The sequence below is a fragment of the Bos mutus genome, chromosome 17, assembly GCF_027580195.1.
Source record: "Bos mutus isolate GX-2022 chromosome 17, NWIPB_WYAK_1.1, whole genome shotgun sequence".
Classification (NCBI taxonomy): domain Eukaryota; kingdom Metazoa; phylum Chordata; class Mammalia; order Artiodactyla; family Bovidae; genus Bos; species Bos mutus.
The window spans coordinates 42,595,823-42,616,742 of record NC_091633.1 but is presented as its reverse complement, the minus strand read 5'-3'; the positions used below and the strand labels follow the sequence as shown (position 1 = coordinate 42,616,742).

At 38.5% G+C, this 20,920-nt stretch overlaps 1 protein-coding gene across 3 annotated transcripts in view; it reads right to left on the bottom strand.

Annotated features, from left to right (window-relative positions):
- INTU (inturned planar cell polarity protein) overlaps positions 1 to 20,920 on the bottom strand; it is an 84,397-nt gene that overhangs the window by 3,005 nt on the left and 60,472 nt on the right. The window contains exons 10-16 of one of the 3 annotated variants that reach the window (XM_070386501.1): positions 18,126 to 18,188; positions 17,089 to 17,310; positions 15,141 to 15,593; positions 14,146 to 14,243; positions 9,285 to 9,474; positions 6,788 to 6,945; positions 2 to 1,032 (exon numbers count right to left, since the gene is read on the bottom strand). In XM_070386501.1, coding sequence (XP_070242602.1) covers positions 960 to 1,032; positions 6,788 to 6,945; positions 9,285 to 9,474; positions 14,146 to 14,243; positions 15,141 to 15,593; positions 17,089 to 17,310; positions 18,126 to 18,188 — 1,257 coding nt within the window. In that variant the 3' untranslated portion in view covers positions 2 to 959. Of the gene's footprint in view, position 1; positions 1,033 to 3,229; positions 6,256 to 6,787; positions 6,946 to 9,284; positions 9,475 to 14,145; positions 14,244 to 15,140; positions 15,594 to 17,088; positions 17,311 to 18,125; positions 18,189 to 20,920 lie in introns of those variants that run through there. The other 2 variants (XM_070386500.1, XM_005904813.2) reach the window with 2 other exon arrangements.

Sequence of the window (20,920 nt, the reverse complement as noted above, 5' to 3'; positions counted from 1 at the left end):
AAAAAGAACATATTAATTTCAGAAATTCCAAGAAGGAAAAAACTCCAACTCTCCAATATATTTTACTACATTTTTTTGGTTTCTGAAAGAATAAGTCATAAATTCAATCACTAGTCTAAATCTACAGATTTAGGGGGAAATGCAGCTAGATTTATAATTAAATAATCTATGCCTTCAGTTCAGTTCAGTTCAGTTGCTCAGTCATGTCCGACTCTTTGCGACCTCATGAATTGCAGCACACCAGGCCTCCCTGTCCATCACCAACTCCCAGAGTCCACTCAAACTCACGTCCATCGAGTCGCTGATGCCATCCAGCCATCTCATCCTCTGTCGTCCCCTTCTCCTCCTGCCCCCAATCCCTCCCAGCATCAGAGTCTTTTCCAATGAGTCAACTCTTTGCATGAGGTGGCCAAAGTACTGGAGTTTCAGCTTTAGCATCTTTCCTTCCAAAGAACACCCAGGACTGATCTCCTTTAGAATGGACTGATTGGACCTCCTTGCAGTCCAAGGGAGTCTCAAGAGTCTTCTCCAACACCACAGTTCAAAAGCATCAATTCTTTGATGCTCAGCTTTCTTCACAGTCCAACTCTCACATCCATACATGACTACTAGAAAAACCATAGCCTTGACTAGACGGACCTTTGTTGGCAAAGTAACGTCTCTGTTTTTCAATATGCTATTAGGTTGGTTGTAACTTTCCTTCCAAGGAGTAAGCGTCTTTTAATTTCATAGCTGCAGTCACCATCTGCAGTGATTTTGGAGCCCCCAAAAATAAAGTCTGACACTGTTTCCTCTGTTTCCCCATCTATTTCCCATGAAGTGATGGGCCCGGATGCCATGATCTTCATTTTCTGAATGTTGAGCTTTAAGTCAACTTTTTCACTCTCCTCTTCATCAAGAGGCTTTTTAGTTCCTCTTCACTTTCTGCCATAAGGGTGGTGTCATCTGCATATCTGAGGTTACTGATATTTCTCCTGGCAATCTTGATTCCAGCTTGTGCTTCTTCCAGCCCAGCGTTTCTCATGATGTACTCTGCATTAGGTCAATTACATTTATTTTTTCAGAGTGTAAAAATTTCTATAGTCATATTCCTTAATTTTAAAATGTTAGTTATTATTATTATATAGTCAATGATGTACCATCATTCTAAGTACAATAGTTATTAGACATCGAATTGGGATTAACATTGAACTTAGATTTTCTTAAAGTTAAAATTTTAGTCTTTTTAATCAATACTAATGTATACAAAACATTAAACCATTTCTGACTTCCTTTAATTTCTCTATTCTGCATAGATCAGCATCATCATAATTCAACACCTATTGATTTTTTCAATTCCAGTTGTGAAAGTAGTTATGGCTCTACTATACACCTGCATCAGAGAAGGCAATGGCACCCCACTCCAGTACTCTTGCCTGGAAAATCCCATGGACGGAGGAGCCTGGTAGGCTGCAGTCCATGGGGTCGTGAAGGGTGGGACACGACTGAGCGACTTCACTTTCCCTTTTCCCTTTCATGCATTGGAGAAGGAAATGGCAACCCACTCCAGTGTTCTTGCCTGGAGAATCCCAGGGACAGGGCAGCCTAGTGGGCTTCTGTCTATGGGGTCGCACAGAGTTGGACACGACTGAAGTGACTTAGCAGCAGCAGCAGCAGCAGCATACACCTGCATGTGTGCCTAACTGGTTTTCTTATCTCTATTCTCTCTCATGTCCACACCATTCCATTTGGCTCCCAGCTTGATCTTCCAATAACACAGCGCTGATCACTATACACTGAGTTTAGGTCATGTTGATGCTCCCAAGCGTGGCTGGTTATACATCAGAATCACAAGTGAGTTTACTAAACATACAGAGTTCCACTCCCATAGACTCTAGTTCAGTAGGTCTGAGATGGGGTACAGGCATTTCTGATTTTAATAAGTGACTCAATCAGTCATGTCTGACTCTTTTCAACCCTGTGGACTGTAGCCCATCAGGCTCCTCTGACCATGGACTTCTCCAGGTTAGAATACTGGATTGGGTAGCAGCAGCAGCAGCAGCCATTCCCTTCTCCAGGGGATCTTCCCAACCCAGGGATCAAACCCGGGTCTCCCCTATTGCCGGCACATTCTTTACCATTTGAGTCATCAGGGAAGCCCTGGTTAATGTGACTCAGCTGATTCTAAATCCTGTGGATCAGCACATGGGAATTACTGCTTTGGATAACATTTGTAAAGCATTTCTCATACAGCTTAGTACTACATGGTAGGTGTCGAGTAACATTAGTACCACCCAACTCTGTGCTCCTTCCTCCACCAACTCTCTACCCCAACTCAAAGAACTATCAGTAGTTCAATATTTGAAGGCTCTCTGCAGTGATCCTAACAGCTTTCTAGTTTTATCTTTCACTTCATCTTTGTATATGCCATTCCTCTACCATCCTAGCAAACCAGTCTACTCACAACCAAGCCTTGTGATTTCCCTTGTTTGGGTCTTTATTCATCCCATCCTTTACCTAGAATGTGCTATCCAAATCCAATTCATTTCCTAAAGCAGATCAAATGGAATCTCTTAGCTTTTCTTTGTAATCTCAGATTTCCTCCCCTTTTTCAGAATTTCCAGAGTGTGTGGTTGTATTACCTAATTTACTTTTTTTTTTTTTTTTTTTCTTTTCATTTGCGTTTATTTAAACACAGTTCTCAAAACATTTGAGTGAAATTGGGCCTCCTTTGGTAAGCAAAGGACCTGAAAGTAATATTTAAAAAAAGAACAGGCAAAGTCTTCAGATCATCCACAACACAGGTGTAGTGTTCCCTTCTTTTTTCTCAAAACTCTGAAGCACCCAGTTTTTCCATAAAGTCTTAAAAGCTAGAAGAACAAGAGTACATTTGTGGTGGAATGTATTGTCACTTGCTGATAACTAATTGAAATACCATTATCCCCTTCTAACAGCTTTAAGAAATAGCCTTTTTAAGGCATACATTGTGTAACTCATCTTATTCCCTGCTATATATAATACAGATTACATAAAGGCTGACAAATTCACATTTATATAAGCATTAAGCATTTGCTGTATTGAAAGATCTTTAGTTTTTAACACTAGCAGTATAGAGTTACAGAGCGTAATTTTTATCACTTAATTGCAGGTATATTAAGTATGGTATGTTTCATGGACTCGAGGAGAACGGGCATTTTTGTCTTTAATTTACTACTGACAATCTAATCTGAATAGTTCTGCTAAGCATTGATATGTTAGAAAGAAAAGTAAAAACCAAACTTTATTGTTGCTTTTTGCCATTTGGTAGCATTTTACACACAGGCTTCGATCTTCAGAATACCCTGGATTCAGTAGAAAAACCATTTAAATGAAGTTCTGTACAATAGAAACTTCTCAGCAGTCAAAATTTTAGACTGTAAAAAAATACATGCAAAACATACTTTTCTGAAAACACTTAACTTTGAACAAAGCACCGAACTACACAAATGCAGAATGAAAACAGCATTTCAACTCCACCAAAAGTAGTCATCATAAAAGGTGTAAAAGTCACCTAACTTCACTAGGCACTGTCCTAATTTACTTTTTATAGAAGTACAGTGGTGTCACAATGTCACAATGTTGTGTCAATCTCTGCTATACAGTGAAGTGACTCGGTTTTACACATATACAATCTTTTTTTATAGTATTCTTTTCCTTATGGTTTATACCAGGAGATTGGATATAGTCCCTTGTGCTATACAGTAGGACCTTGTTGTTGATCATTCTAAATGTAACGGTGTGCATCTACCAACCTCAAATTCCCATCCATTCTCTCCCCCTACCCCTCGCCCATAAGTATGATCTCTGAGTCTGTTTTCTGTTGTGTGGATAGGTTCATTTGTGCCATATTTTAAATTCCACATACAAGTGATACCATATAGTATTTTCTTTCCCTTTCTGACTTGCCTCACTTAGTATGATAGTCTATAGTTGCATCCATATTGCTACAAATGGCATTATTTTCTTTTTTGTGGTTGAGTAGTATTCCGTTGTGCATACTGCATCTTCTTCATTCATTCGTCAATGGATATTTAGGTTGTTTCCACAGAGGTGCGTGTATATTTTTGAATTACAGTTTTATCTGAGTGTATACTCAGGAGTGGGATTGATGGATCATATGGTAATTCTATTTTTCGTTTTCTGAGAAACCTCCATACTGTTTTCCATGTGGTTATACCAACTTACATTCCCACCAACAGTGTAGGTGTGTTCCCTTTTCTGCACACCCTCTCCAGAATTTGTCGACTTTTTTAATGATGGCCATCCTGACTGGTATGAGGTGGTACCTCATCATAGTTTTGATTTACATTTCTCTAATAATTAGTGATGCTGAGCATTTTTCATGTGCCTACGGGCCATCTGTATGTCTTCTTTGGAGAAATGTCTATTAAAGTCTTCTACCCATTTTTCAGACCACCTGACCTGCCTCTTGAGACCTGTATGCAGGTCAGGAAGCAACAGTTAGAACTGGACATGGAACAACAGACTGATTCCAAATAGGAAAAGAAGCATATCAAGGCTGTATATTGTCACCCTGCTTATTTAACTTATATGCAGAGTACATAATAAGAAATGCTGGGCTGGAAGAAGCACAAGCTGGAATCAAGACTGCTGGGAGAAATATCAATAACCTCAGATACGCAGATGACACCACCTTTTTGGCAGAAGGCAAAGAAAAACTAAAGAGCCTCTTGATGAAAGTGAAAGAGGAGAGTGAAAAAGTTGGCTTAAAGCTCAACATTCAGAAAACTAAGATCATGGCATCCAGTCCCATTACTTCATGGCAAATAGATGGGGAAACAGTGGCTGACCTTATTTTTTGGGGCTCCAAAATCACTGCAGATGGTGACTGCAGCCATGAAATTAAAAGACGCTTACTCCTTGGAAGGAAAGTTATGACCAACCTAGATAGCATATTCAAAAGCAGAGACATTACTTTGTTCACAAAGGTCCATCTAGTCAAGGCTATGGTTTTTCTAGTAGTCATGTATGGATGTGAGAGTTGGAGTGTGAAGAAAGCTGAGCGCCAAAGAATTGATGCTTTTGAATTGTGGTGTTGGAGAAGACTCTTGAGAGTCCCTTGGACTGCAAGGAGATCTAACCAGTCCATCCTAAAGCAGATCAGTCCTGGGTGTTCATTGGAAGGACTGATATTGAATCTGAAACTCCAGTACTTTGGCCACCTGATGTGAAGAACTGACTCACTGGAAGAGACCCTGATGCTGGGAAAGATTGAGGGCAGGAGGAGAAGGGGACGACAGAGGATGAGATGGTTGGATGGCATCGCTGACTCAATGCACATGGGTTTGGGTAGACTCCGGCAGTTGGTGATGGACAGGGAGGCCTGGTGTGCTGTGGTTCATGGGGTCGCAAAGAGTTGGACACGACTGAGCGACTGAACTGAACTGACCCATTTTTCAATTGGGTTTTTTGTTGTTGAGTTGTATGAGCTGTTTGTGTATTTTGAAGATTAAGCCTTTGTTGTTTACATAATTTGTAAATATTTTCTCCCTTTTCATAGGTTGTCTTTCTGTTTTTCTTTTTTTTTTTATGTTTTTCTTTTCTGTACAAAAGCTTGTAAGTCTGATTATGTCCCATTTGCTTCTTTCGTTTTTATTTCTATTGCCTTGGGAGACTGACCTTTAAAAAAAGTTAAAATATAGCCAGCTATATCTGTCTCTCTCTCTCCATAGAATATTCATCCATAAGTACATAGATATTTAAGCATGTTTCATATTTCTTCTGCTGGATGTAAGATCATCAGATGCAATGACTGTGTCTTTTTCTTTGTGTTTGCCAGCCCACCTAAGCATCACCACATATATTTTGCCAAGCACAGCTCCATTTACTAATCCTTACATATTTATCAAGTGACTTGTGTCAGGTGTTGTGCCAGTGGGGGACAAGGCAGATACAATTCCTGATCTCATAAAACTGACATTCCAGTGACAGAGAGAAAGATGATAAACAAGAAAATTAAAGGGGTGATAGGGGAGAGAATAACTTTAATGTAGGAGAGAGATGACAGTTGGTCTCTTTGACAGGAGATGATACCACTGGTCTGAATATCGAGGAGCCAGATAGGCAAAGGTTAAGTAGAACATCCCACATGGAAGGAACAGCAGGAACAGAGTTCAGCTGGTGCCAGTGTGGCTGTGCACAGTGGCTGGAGGAAGAGAGCGACAGGAGGTGGAAACACAGAGGTGGCCGGGGGACAGATAGGGCCAGGTCTTGTAGCTGGTTGGGGACAGGGGGAAGAGAGGGAAGGGAAGGGGAAAGAAAGGAGGAAAGAGGGAGAGAAAAAAGTTAGAGACAGAAGGAAATAGCAATGGGTATGAACTCATTACCTTTTAGTGTCTTACTAGTACAATGTTGTAAGATAAGTGAATTAGTTTGTTTTTTTTTTTTGATAAAAAAAAAGACTTGGGAAGAATTTTAAAGGCGTTATTTAGTAAGCAGAATTCTAAAATACACTAAATATTAGAATTATGTTAATAAACTCATGGTGTGTGTTGTGTTCAGTTGCTCAGTCATGTCTGACTTTTTGCAGCCCTATGAACTGTACCCTGCCAGGTTCCTCTGTCCATGGGGTTTCCCAGGCAAGAATACTGGAGTGTTTTGCCATTTCCTCCTCCAAGGGATCTTCCTGACGCAGGGATCAAACCCACATCTTCTGCATTACAAGCAGCAATAAATCCATGCTTATATCTTAAAATGTTTATCTCCTTTACCCCCTTTTTAACATTTAAAAATATTTTCTTCCACTTACCCTACTACCCAGTAAGCCATAACTGGTGGTGCTTTCCTCTGATCAGTCCAGTTTTCAGGTGAGCATTCAAACAATACACCATGTTCTTTCACAGGGTTCAGAGAAGACACTGAATTTGTTGAACCTGAATGATCTTTACCATTTAGTGCTTTCTTTTTCTGTAAATTAATAGGTATTATTAGTCTTGGCTGGTATTAATAGTGCTGCTTTAAATGTTTTCATATATAGATTTGAACTGGCTGATCCTAATACCATAAGTGCCCACAATGACATTCTTCTTTCTCTTTACCTGCAGGAAAATTTCCACTCTTCCTCATACTTTAAATGCCGTCTCCTACAAGAGACTTCACGGATAAAGTTTCTCTTGACTCTCCAAGGACACATTTGTTTCACAGCCTCACCTTATTAATATTTATACTATATTAGCAGTTTATAGGTTTTTCTTCCCCAGTACATTAGAATCTTTTTCCCAGGGCAGAGACTATATGCCGTTCATCTCTGTATTCCTTGAAAGCAGTTGTGTTTGGGTACACAGTAGATGCTTAATGAATAGATTACTAATGAGTTACTAAATGAGTAGATGATTTTATAATGTATTTAAAACACATACACTTAAAGTAGTATTTTTCCTTTGAAGCATACTCTCTAAATTTCTCACTGATAAAATCATTAGTAAACCAATGACCCACTTGGAATATAAAGACTTTCTGTAAGGCTCAGGCCAAAACAGTGGAGTGATCCTTGATTCTTCTTTCAAAATGCTTATTGAAGACACAAATCCTTTTGGCTCATCCTCCTCATCCTCCATTATATCTGCAAGATCCAAAACCCACTGATATTTCTTGCTTTGAGAATTTCCACAGATCCTTGCCTACCACCCTCTCTATCTACCCTGCAAGCTTGTTCAGAGTAGCCTGAGTGATCCTTTGAAAACTAAGGAACATGTCCTTGCTCTTCTCAGAACTACCCAGGAACTTCCCATCTTCTTCCGGATAAATCTCAAAAGGTCCTTAGCCTATCAGGCCTTGCATGACCCAGTCCTGCTGCTTTTGCCATCTCAACTCCTACTGCTCTCCTCCCGACTCAGGCTGCTCCTGCGCGCTCTCAGCCGTCCTACCTCCATGGCTGTATACTGGCTGTTCCTTCTGTCTGGAAGCTCAGCCTCCACATTTGCCACATGGCTTTGTCCCTCAATTCCTTCTGGTGTTTGTTCAAATATTACTTGACATGATCAGAGGGATCTTTCAAAATAGTAACCACTACCTCTCATCCTTGACTCTGTTTTGTTATAATTGCTGTTGAAACTTACCCTACCTGATATATTAAACTGCTTGCTAATTCATTAGCTTCCCCTGCTAGAATATAGACTTCATGATGAAAGAGACTTTTTGTTCACTGCTGTATCCCCAGCATCTTGAGTAGTATCTGGAAAATGGTAGGTACCTCTAAGTTTAAATAATAGGGGAAAGGCTAATTTATATTACTAAGTAAGTTAATGAAATGAACCTTACAGAATCTATTAGTATGTTAAACAGGAAAGGAGGAGCATAAGAATGCAAAGCACACAGAGATACACAGTCAAACATAACATTTTGCCGAATACCAATTTCTGGTAGCTCGAAGAAGAAATCCTATAAGACAAAGAGTTTCACTGCTGAATGAGTCCTAAGAGATTATATAATTCAGCTCATTCACTTTATAACTGAGGAAGTAGGAAAAGTTGAGGCCCAGTCTAGGAGTCCTTACTCCCAGCCCGATGCTCTTCCACCGTTACACCGAAGCTCTTCACAGATTTAGCAACCTTGGTGCGTGTATTGCTATACACGTTACATTCATTTTCCAGTCTTCTTTATTTTGTTTTTTTGGCAGTATGATGTTTGACCAGTCACAAATAAACTTATATATATTTATCTTTCTCAAGAAATTTAATACTTATCTTTCCCTGCTATTAAAACTATGTAATTGAGATTTTAATTGTATACAACATGACTACTTTTCTGGAGGTACAATATTAAATAAAACTTCATTCTGGATTGAAAAGCAAGCAAGCAACCAACCAAGTGGCTAAAACATATATAACACTATTGTGTAAATTCTGTTCTTTATTCCTTTATATTCCAGATACCTTATCCTGCCTTTGAAAACTTAAAAAATTTTCAGTTACAAAATGGTAGAGATAAATGTCCAAATAATGGCTGAATCACAGATATCAAATATGGGAGGCAAGTTTACATTACAAACTACTATATTCTATTTTGCTATAGAAACACACAGGCCCACCATTTCCTGAAACAGTAATCTGGGACATCAAACTCAGAATTATGAAAGAAAGTTTTAAAGTTAAGTACAGTGAATATAATCCTCTGGCATTCAAATTAGATGGAATGACTATTAAAAAAATTAAATGAAAATAGTTATTGCTAAAGAGTTTCAGACAGAATATTTAGAGATCTAGAAGTAAAATTGACAGAGAGCTATATTTATAGCAGTGCCCTACCTCTTTAGCCAACGTCTGCTGGAAAACTGCACGAATGGAGAGACAACACTGATGGAAATTCTTTATCAGTTGAGGGTGGATCGAGCCACTCAGCTGTGCCACCTCTTCATGGGTAGGAGTAATGAAGATCCCTTGCACTGTTTCTAAGGCAACATAATGGAAAAGTGTGTTCTCAGGACCAGATGTCAATCTTGAAAAAAAAAGGAATTAGAGAGATATTAGAGTAAACTTAAAAATGTTGCTTCGTTTTGAATTTTGTAGATGTCTAATAAGCTTCTAACTACAATAGAACATTAGTATAATTAGGGAAAAAAAACTAGGCCAAACATTGAAATTCCCACTTCCTCCTTATCTAAAATACAGGCTAGGGTTATTTATCAGTTCCCTTAATGGAGGCAAATACTACATGTTATTCAAGGATAAACACTAATTCATTTGCAAGTAACTTAATCATCCCCTTGCTAAACAACCCAAACTGGCTAAAGCCCTCTTTTTCCATGGTTGGTAATGAATAACTCAGCCTGAGTCTGGCCCAGATATCTACAAGCCATAAACAAGGTATCAGTCTAGGGTGCACCACATACAAAAACACATTCCAACAAACTAAGATTTTCAGTTAGTAGCTTAGTAGCAATAGTCTCTTACTATGACAGTCAAATGGACCATCCTGAAGAAAAATAAAATCAGTATTACCAACTACAAAGCTGAGTTGACATTCTAGAATCCATGGCAATTACTAGAAGTATTCCACTACTTTTCATCATTACAGTCTCTTACATGTTCTCTTACTATTTTCACTTCTCCATTCTTTTCTATCCTTTCTTCCCCTACTGGGGTTTGAGACTCCAGCAGAATCTATAAGTACTGCTTATTTCTACCAGTGGTAAGAAGAGTAAAGAACAGTAGCAGTGACAATGAAATAATGGTAATAGTTATCATATACCGAATGCCCTCTATGTGCCAGGGTAGGTGCTTTAAAATATCTTAGGCTTAATTCTCATAATTACCCTGTAAGACAGTAACTACTACTATCCTCATTTTGGGAGTCTAGTGGCTCAGATGGTAAAGCACCTGCCTACAGTGTGGGAGACCTGGGTTCAATCCCTGGGTCAGGAAGATCCCCTAGAGAAGGAAATGGCAATCCACTCCAGTACTCTTGCTTGGAAAACCCCATGGACAGAGGAGCCTGGTAGGCTATAGTCCACAGGGTCACAAAGAGTCAGACACAACTGAGCAACTTCACTTCATCCTCATTTTAACCAAAATCAATGTTCAGAGGACTTGGATTAACTTGTTTGAGGTCACACAGCTCAGTGTCAGAGCTTAGCTGATTCTGAGGCCTGCTCTACTACACCTTGCTTTTTCCTGATTGTCAGTCTGTAAACATATGGACCAAAATCCCCCATCAGCGCCTCCTGTTAAACTGTTAATTAGGCAGCAAGATCAGAATAACTTTTTATCACTAACTAATGGTTTTGGTTTTCTTTAGAGAGGCCAAAGATAGGCAGGGAAGGAGATCATCTATAAATTTTTCTCATACTTTTCCATAGGGTGGTGGGTTCATTAACAACTGGTGGCTGGTATTTTTTCAATTAAGTAAAAAATAATCAAAATACAAAAACTGTAATTATTCAAAAAGAAAATAATTGAAAACATACCATTTAATTCTGAGGTTTTCATATTCAAGAAAAGGTACAGAAAAGGAATGATTCTTTTAAAAAGTTATTAGTAATGTTCATATTTAGGGAGGTTTAGAATTAAAATTTATATTAACTTCTTTAGTTTTCTCTCAGAACAATCCCACAACACAATGAGCACCTCTGGTTCTTGAAAATCATAAATTAACTCAGTGTATATTAACTCACTCAGTGTATAAACTGAAAGTTTAACAATCATCAAATAAGCAATTACCCAATGGAAGGACAAGTATTTATTTTTAAAACATGCAGATTAAATCGGATTTGTTCTTCAGAAAGGTCACTCCTATAGCAGAGGATAGATTCAGGATAGGATGGGAATTGAGAACTGGTTGCAGTATAACCAGGTGAGAGAACAGGAGCTTGAACTAGGGTACAATTATTAGGTGCTGGGTGGATTCAAGAATTACTAGAATGCAGAATGGATAAGACTTGTTTACTGAGTGGAATATTTTCCACATATTATTTAGTATATTATATATTTTTATTTTACAAAACAAATTAGGATAGTATATTACACCCCGGTCTATATCACACTTTTTAAATTAACTATATAGTTTGAACATCTTTCCATGTCAGTAAGGAGAATAAATATGCCTCTGTAGCATCCTTTTAAATAGGAGAGCCTATGATTTACATCACATATTAATTTATGTTTAAAAACAATTATAAATTTATATTGTTACAATATAACCTTTTGTTAAGCTATAAACTTGGAAAAAATATTTTCCAAGATATAAAGCCCAAATAACATATATATACATACATATTAAAATAATATACAGAGGTAATAAAAATTCAGAGCAGTAGTTTTTGTTAAATGGAAGATTAGGGATTGGGAAGTTATTACAGGCTTCCACCAGAGGTTTGATTTAGATTTCTTTGTTTAAAAAATATTTTTGTTTTTTAAAATAACTAATTTTCTTTAACTACTAAATATTTTTTTTTTCATTGCAGAAGAATTTATTTTTTCAGATGTTAAAATGTGTTATAAACTTTTAGTGAATATAATATATTAAACATCACATTAAATTCCAAATTTTAACACGTTAGATTTTCAATGCATTATTTTATGAAGACAAATTACCTTGTTTTTGCCCTGACTTTATGAAAAAAGTTTTTCCTGACAACTCTGTGAAACATATATATGAACTTAATATAAAACATTTCAATGATTAAGAAGGTGGTAGCTCTAAAATGTCTTTTTAAAAATTTATTTTTAATTGGAGGGTAATTGTTTTACAATGTTGTGTTGGTTTCTGCCATACAACGATGTGAATCAGCCCTAAGTATACATATGTCCCCTCACTTCTTCCCAGCCCCTCACCTTATCCTACCCCTCTAGGTTGTCACAGAGTGCTGCGTTGAGCTCCCTGTGTTAAACAGCAACTTCCCACTAGCTACGTATTTTTACACATGGTGATGTATATATTTCCATGCTACTCTCTCAGTTCGTCCCACCCTCTTCTCCCGCTGTATCCATAAATCTGTTCTCTATGTCTGTGTCTCTAGGCCTTCCCTACAAATAGGTTCATCAGTACTGTTTTTTTAGATTCCATATATATGTGTTAATATACAATATTTTTAAAAATTTATTTATTTGTTAGCACTGGGTCTTTGTTGCGGCATGCAGGATCTTCAGCTGTGACATGTGGGATCTAGTTCCCTGACCAGGGACCGAATCCAGGCCCCCCTGCATTGGGAGCACAGAGTCTTCGTCACTGGACCACCAGGGAAATCCCCAATATTTGTTTTTCTCTTTCTGACTTACTTCACTCTGTATAACAGGCTGTAGGTTCATCCACCTCACCAGAACTGATTCAAATGTGTTCCTTTTTATGTCCGAGTAATATTGAACAGCTTTTTTTTTCTTTTAATGTGAATTCGATTTGTACATGTCTGCTTGCTCTAATGAAAGTGTGCTGCTGCTGCTGCTGCTGCTGCTAAGTCACTTCAGTCGTGTCCGACTCTGTGCGACCCCATAGACGGCAGCCCACCAGGCTCCCCTATCCCTGGGATTCTCCAGGCAAGAACACTGGAGTGGGTTGCCATTTCCTTCTCCAATGTGTGAAAGTGAAAAGTGAAAGTGAAGTCGCTCAGTCGAGTCTGACTCTTAGCAACCCCATGGATTGCAGCCCACCAGGCTCCTCCATCCATAGGATTTTCTAGGCAAGAAGAGTACTGGAATGGCGTGCCATTGCCTTCTCTGATGCATGCTATCATAATACCATACAAAGCTTAGGAAGGAAGCCCTGCAAGTCACCACATAATAGCTGCTGCACAACAAGAAGTGAATTTTTAACAGTTCATATTTTAATAATTATAGACAGATTAAGTTCTAAACATGCTCCTCCCACTCAGCACCTTTCACATCAGAATTCCCTATTTACTTTTACCTATTTCCTAAAAAGGGTGTCATAGGTCAATTCCCTGGCTCTAGACTCTGATAGGGAGATATGCAGGGAGGAAGTTTATTAGGGAGGACTTTTGGGGACAATAGCTGTGGGGGTAAGCAAGAAGGAAGCAGGACTGAGCAGAGGGAAAAGCTGAACTGAGCTCCAGTTGAGGACTGGAGGACTCAGCAGATACTGCCAGGATGTTTGAAACTTGGATGGCTTTTCATGGATGGCTTTTCAGAGTTTTGTTGAATTTAATAGGGGCTAAGCCTGTACTCACTTATCGATTAGTCATTAGATGTTACTCCTAGGGAGAGGTTGTAAGATTGGCGGAGTTAATAAACTTCCAAGTTGGACAAGGCCAGGGTAGGGGGACTTCACTATGAGCCATTAGCAACCAACACTCTCAAGCACTGGGAATGAGTACTCAGAGCTAAGGAGTATCTATAAAACCACAGCATCCATGAGAGTCTAAAAACAGTAAACTAATTTAAAAATTAGACACACAAAAGGGAGGCTACCTGTGGAAGAGACATAAATGGAAACTTTTACATTTTGAAATACTACTTTGTCTTTTTTATTTCTTATGTTTCTTATACGCACAATGAAAAATATCAGGGAAATAGCATAGCTATCTTCCTTCATATAGAAGACATATCATATTTGCTGAATAAAATCTATATGTTATGGAACTGCACTTTTTCACTGTAAAATTTCCTCGAAGACAGAGAGTTAAGTGAAAAAGAATGAAACAAGGAAGTGTCTTACTTTACTGTGTTATATATATCCAGTTCTTTTTCTGAAAGGTCCTTTTTCAGGTTCCCCAAATGAAATGGATTTGGAACAGCAGACTTCTTTTTAGTGACCTGAAAAGTATTATTAAGTAGATCTGTTTATATCTAAGAATGGAAATCAAACAGAAGATATAATGTAAAACTAGAAATCTTTCAAGGAGAACTACTTATTATTTTTCAATGTTTCTGTTAGGAGAATGGCTGATCAAAACCACCCACCCTGGCCAGACAACAGTAGTTAACTACTTGCATGAGTTATCTGACAAGAGGGGTCCTAGTAAGGAATGCAGAAGTGACAGGCTACCACCAACTGGAAGAATTTGGGAAAGGTCAAAAGGAGAGAGGAGACACCAGTCCATATGTCCTACCAACATCCCAGAATCCCTGCTGGAATCCATCTTGGCTGAGTGATATACACGCCACCAGGAAGGATCCTGAGTTAGAATGACTGACCAGAGACAACCCGGAAACCAACCCCAACATCATAAAACCTGAGACTGCAAAACATGTGGCAGAGAAGTGCTCCCTGGGTTCCCTTACCCTGCTGCCTGCTGTTCTCTGTCAGGGAGCCCCTTTCCAGTAAAGTCTCTTATTTCATCAGCATGTGTCTCTTCAGACAATTCATCTCCAGGTGTTAGACAAGAGCCCCCTCTTGGACCCTGGAAGGGGTCCCCCTTCCTGCCAACATTTCCTTTAAACATTTTAAATGCTAACTTGTACCTCTTGGCTTATCCTATGCTAGCAGGAACCGCAGTAACACATGTGCAAGGATGTGACAGTTCTCCAATGTTTTATTACTTGGTATTTCTTTCTCTCTTGGCCCTAAGTCATTGGTTTGCCAACAGTGACAAAAACCACCACTAGTACAAATGAAGACGGGTTTGTCATTAAAAATTCCCTTGAAATTACAAATAAGGACTGGAGAGACAGTTTAGCTCCTAGAATGTACACATAGGAATGAACACATACCTTAAGCAAGGCCCCAGTTTCTTCTGAACCATGAGAACCCTGAGATTCCGTAGTGTGGGGGCTCAGACCGACACCTTCACCTTCAAGACCACTGTCAGGCCCTCCACTTCGGGATGGACTGGGCTTACGTGTCTTTAAGGAATAGTCACTGAAAAGAGTTCTTCTGCATGTTGGAGAGGTTGCGACCCTGGAAGCACCGTGCAGCCTACTGAGGATAGGTGAGGTGGTTAAATTATCTAATTTTTCATGTGACCCAGCGAGGAACCAGTCAGCACAAGACAAGCAGGGGGTTGGAGAAGAAGCTAGCCGTTCATTTATGCGGGAATCTACCCCTTCCAGCTGGTGAAGAGTTGTTTTGACCTGATCCACATATATACAATCTGGTCCAGGATTCCCAATGGCTCTGGATGCACAGCCTCCAGCTTCTAATAGTACACATAACATGTAATGTCTCTATAAGAAAAAAAAAATTAATACAGGTTTCAGTTCAGTTCAGTCGCTCAGTCGTGTCTGACTCTTTGCGACCCCATGAATCGCAGCACGGCAGGCCTCCCTGTCCATCACCAACTCCCGGAGTTCACTCAGACTCATGTCCATTGAGTCAGTGATGCCATCCAGCCATCTCATCCTCTGCCGTCCCCTTCTTCTCCTGCTCCCAATCCCTCCCAGCATCAGAGTCTTTTCCAATGAGTCAACTCTTCACATGAGGTGGCCAAAGTACTGGAGTTTCAGCTTCAGCATCATTCCCTCCAAAGAAATCTCAGGGCTGATCTCCTTCAGAATGGACTGGCTGGATCTCTTTGCAGTCCAAGGGACTCTCAAGAGTCTTCTCCAACACCACAGTTCAAAAGCATCAATTCTTCGTTGCTCAGCTTTCTTCATAGTCCAACTCTCACATTCATACATGACCACTGGAAAAACCATAGCCTTGACTAGAAGGACCTTTGTTGGCAAAGTAATGTCTATGCTAATACATGTTTAGCTACATGAAAATATATGTATGTAACAGGCATGCATAAATTTATGAATACTAAACAGTGCTAAAGAACTGATGCTTTCAAATTGTGGTGCTGGAGAAGACTCTTGAGAGCCCTTTCGACAGCAAGGAGACAGTAAACCAGTCTAATCCTAAAGGAAATTAACCCTGAGCATTCATTGGAAGGACTGATGCTGAAGCTCCAATACTTCAGCCACCTGATGCAAACAGCCAACTCATTCGAAAATACCTTGATGCTAGGAAGGTTTGAGGACAGGAAGAGAAGGGCACGACAGACGATGAGATGGTTGGATGGCATTACTAACTCAATAGACATGAGTTTGAGCAAACTCCAGGAGATACTGAAGGACAGGGAAGCCTGGCATGCTGCAGCTATGGGGTGGCAAAGAGTCAGACATGACTTAGCGACTGAACAACAAACAGATATGGGCATGTGGCATAATTATGTGATGGTTATTAAAAACTCCTCCCTCCTCTTCTTAGTTATCCTCAAGGCTACTTGATGACCCTTGAAAACAAATCTCACACTGCCTTATCCTGATACACCATCAGCTGCCACTTCTGGCACATGGACTCCCCTAAGGTAGCCTTCAAAGAGCCTTCATCCGTGGTATCCTTTCATTTTCAATCACATATTTATCATTTCTGATTCTATATCCTTTTCATGTCTTTCTATTTCCCAAAACAAACTAGAAGATAAAACCTCTGGTTTTAAAGAAATGGGAACAAAAAAATCTTAAGAACCTGCTAAAATCTTATCTTGGGGTTCATTACCATTTCTTTATGAGTATTAAATGGATATAAAATAAAAGAAATAAAGGAGAGTAACTTTTTTGAATACTAGTATTTGACATGCTTATAATTTTAAATGATCATTTTTGTATATTTATTTAGACAATCAGTAAATGGCAAAAACAAACAAACCCAAGAAAGAAACGAAGGTAAACTTACCAAGCCAACGATTAGCAAAAAATATCTCCCTTCGGGTTCCTGAAAGACTTCAGTGTTTGAGTCTGCAGAAGGCTGGAGGTGATGTCGAGGAAATACTTCCCTCCATATTACCAACTGACCAATTCTCTGTTTTGCTGCCAAAGGCAATAGGCAATAGTGGCGACAGTATACAGCAATATCAATAAGATCATCCTTAGGCAAATGACTGCATATCAAATACCCCTTAAATTGAACCACAGAAAATAGAAGTTGATTAGTGACATAGAGCAATAATCCTATAATATATTTTTTAGAGTTTTACAGGTATTTCTTCAGTTGGTTTAAAATATTCCAGTTTTAAGTGGAATAAAGAAATAACAAAAATGTTTTCTTTCAACTATTCATCAAGTATGTATAATAACTTAGGTCTGTAATAGACTTTAGCATAAAGCAGGATCACCTCTAAGTAGCATTAGTCTGAGAATTTGGCAAAATTACAAAGAACTGAATTCTGAAGGTGAAAAGCAGAGAAGTATGAGTTGAGGTGGGGCGAGACTTTTCACACTTACAGTTCTGTATTGTCTGATTCTCTTTCAATATGTTTAATTCTGTGCTTAAAAATATACAAAATTAAAATACTTAAATTCATTTGATGAATTGAAACTTTGAATTAAATTGAAACTTAACTTGCTTTACATGGAAGTTAACTACCTCATTTTAGAAAATTTATCAATAAGATACAGTTACTTTTCGAAGATAAGGGAAAATTCTACACAACTGCAAAAGGAAATAAAGTATTGCTCTTTTCTCATATACACTTGATTCTTTTGAGTACTGTTTCTTTCTTACAAATTTGTAAATGCTTTAAAATGAAATGAAACTGAAATATTTAATGTATTTATAAATATTAGGTATAAGTCTTGTTTTAAGATCCAGATTTTATTGTACCTACATTCAGAGGAAAAGAGATAAATGCATTTTTCATGTCTGTAAGAGTTTGAGAAAATTTAGGTTTGTTCACAGAACAGTACAACATTTAAAAGTCAAGCTTAACTTACCTTGTAAAATAGAGAAGACCCCAAAATTGTATATAGCCGTCTCATGTCATAGTAATCCTCAGACTGGGGGAAAAACCACAGTGGATTTATATATGTATATATATTTTTTATGATTTAAAAAATATCCTAGTTAAGCTACAACAGTTATAATGGACATTACATCCCTTAGTAACTGAAGTTTCTCCTTTTTGGTATTTATTTATTTATTATGGAAGCACAGTTGATTTACAGTTTCAGATGTACAGTAAGGTGGTTCAGTTACACATACACACATACATTCTTTTTCAGATTCTTTTCCTTTATAGGTTATTACAAGATAATGAATACAGTTTGCTGAACATAGGTCCTTGTATTGAGGCATAAGGTGCCTATGTATTTATTTTTGACTGAAAACAACCTTATTTTTGATTCTTATAAAATACTGTTGAATAGAGACACCTAAGAGTAGAACATAATGTTTGTTACCCTAAGAGGGATTGAAAGGGATCATCTAAAATATTTGATATTACCATATACTATTTTTGAAAGTACAAACTGGTACAACATATTTGGGGTTTAATAGTATGTAAAAAAAATTAAATACACATACCCTTTGAGTAATTCCTCTTTTATAAATCTACAGAAATACTTGAACAAGACAAGGTTTTTGTATAAAAAGTTTAGAATTTCTAATAAAAAAATAGCACCCCCAATGGTATGTGTATGTATGTGTGTATATATAGGCATGCATGTGTGCTAAGTCGCTCAGTGCGTCTACTCTGTGCGATCCATAGACTGTAGCCCACCAGGTTCCTCTGTCCATGCAGTTCTCCAAGCAATAATACTGGAGTGGGTAGCCATTCCCTTCTCCCAGGGATCTTTCCAACCCAGGGACTGAACCCAGGTCTCCTGCATTGCAGGCAGATTCTTTAGCATCTGAACCACTGGAGAAGCCCATATATATATGTAATATGTGTATGGCATGCCCTCCTCCAGGGGATCTTCCCAACCCAGGGATTGAACCCACATCTCTTAGGTCTCCTGCACTGGAAGGCGGGTTCTTTACCACTAGCACCACCTGGTTATATACATATGTATTGGCTTGTACAGGGGTATGTATGGGCTTCCCCAGTGGCTCAGACGGTAAAAAAATCTGCCTGCAATGCAGGAGGCCCAGGTTCAATTCCTGGATCAGGAAGATCTCCTGGAGAAGGGAATGGCAACCCACTGCAGTATTCTTGCCTGGAGAATTCCATGGACAGAAGAGCCTGGCATGGGGTCGCAAAGAGTCGGACACAACTAAGCAACTAACACTTTCACTTTCATGTATGTGTACAGAAAAGAGTCTGGAAGAATACATTCCAAACTGTTGGAGCAGTTACAACTGGGGATGGAACTGGTGGAGAGGGATGAGGAAGGAGGATATGTGTTTTTAGTAATCATGCTTGCATTTTTTTTTTAACCCAATATGCATGCATTACTTTTATAATTAAAAAACAACACAACAAAACCTAAGGAAAACTTGAAATAACCTAAATATCCCTCAACTGGGGAATGGACTACTGTATGCAGTAAAAAGAACTGAACTACTGATACAGACAATGAATGAATCTCAAATAAATTATGCTACGTGAAAGAAGTCAAACTCATCCTTGTTCATTTGTTTTGACTGCTTTTATGTCAAAGATATTTCCTGTGATGCTTTACTGTCCTCACACTTAAGAATGAGGTGTTAATAAATTTATTGGAAGCTTTTTGAGGGTATGGAAGCTCTTTGGCTTCACTGTAGTTAAACTTTTAGAAAGAATTTTAATTAAAAAATTTTACATGGTGAAATATACATAACAAAATTTACTGTCTTAATAACTGTTAAATGTACAGCTCAATAGCATTATGCACAATTCACACTGTTCGCAACCAAATCAGAACTTTTTCCTCTTGCAAAACTGAAACTTAGTATCTATAAAACAACAACTCTCCATCGCCCTTCCTTCCCCCAGCCCCTGACACTCACTCTTCTACTTTGTTTTTATGAATATGACTACTTTAGGCATCTCCTACATTCTTGCCTGGGAAATCCCATGGACAGAGGAGTGTGATGGGGTACGATCCATGGAGTCACAAAGAGCTGGACACGACTGAGTGAGTAAACAACAACAATGGGGAAATCGTGCACTATTTTATCCTGTTGTGATGGGCTTGTTCGCCTTTGTGATGTGCTTGTGTTGTGGTGTCCTCTGGGTTCATCCCTGTTGAGGCATATGTCAAAATTTACTTCCTTTGGGGGGCTAAGTCATGTTTCACAGTATGTATTATCCATAATTTCTGTCTGTTCGTTCATCTGTTGGTGAATGCGGGTTGCTTTCTCTTTTTGGCTGTTGTGAATGATGCTACTGTGAACGTGGGTTTGCAAGTGTCTCTTAATTCTTTTGAGTATATCAACTGCTCGGTCATGTGGTAGTTCTGTTTTTTATTTTTTTTCGGAGACCACCATGCTGTGTTTTATAACATTTGCACTGCTTTGCATTCCCACCAACAGTGCACAGGGCTTCCAATTTTTCTACATTCTTGCCAACAATTGGTATTTTGGGGGTTTTGTTTGTTTCTGTAGTTGTTGTCTTGGACCCTGCTTTTTCCACAGAAAATGATCTTGAATATTTTTTCATGTCAGTAGACAGTTTTCTAAACATTATTTCAATGGCAATATTATTGAACAGATTCCCTTATGTAGTATTTTGTTTCCAGTAATTTTTCAGGGTATAAATAAGGCTGTGGAGAATATTCTTAGAAAGAAAATCTTTGTGTACATCCCTGAT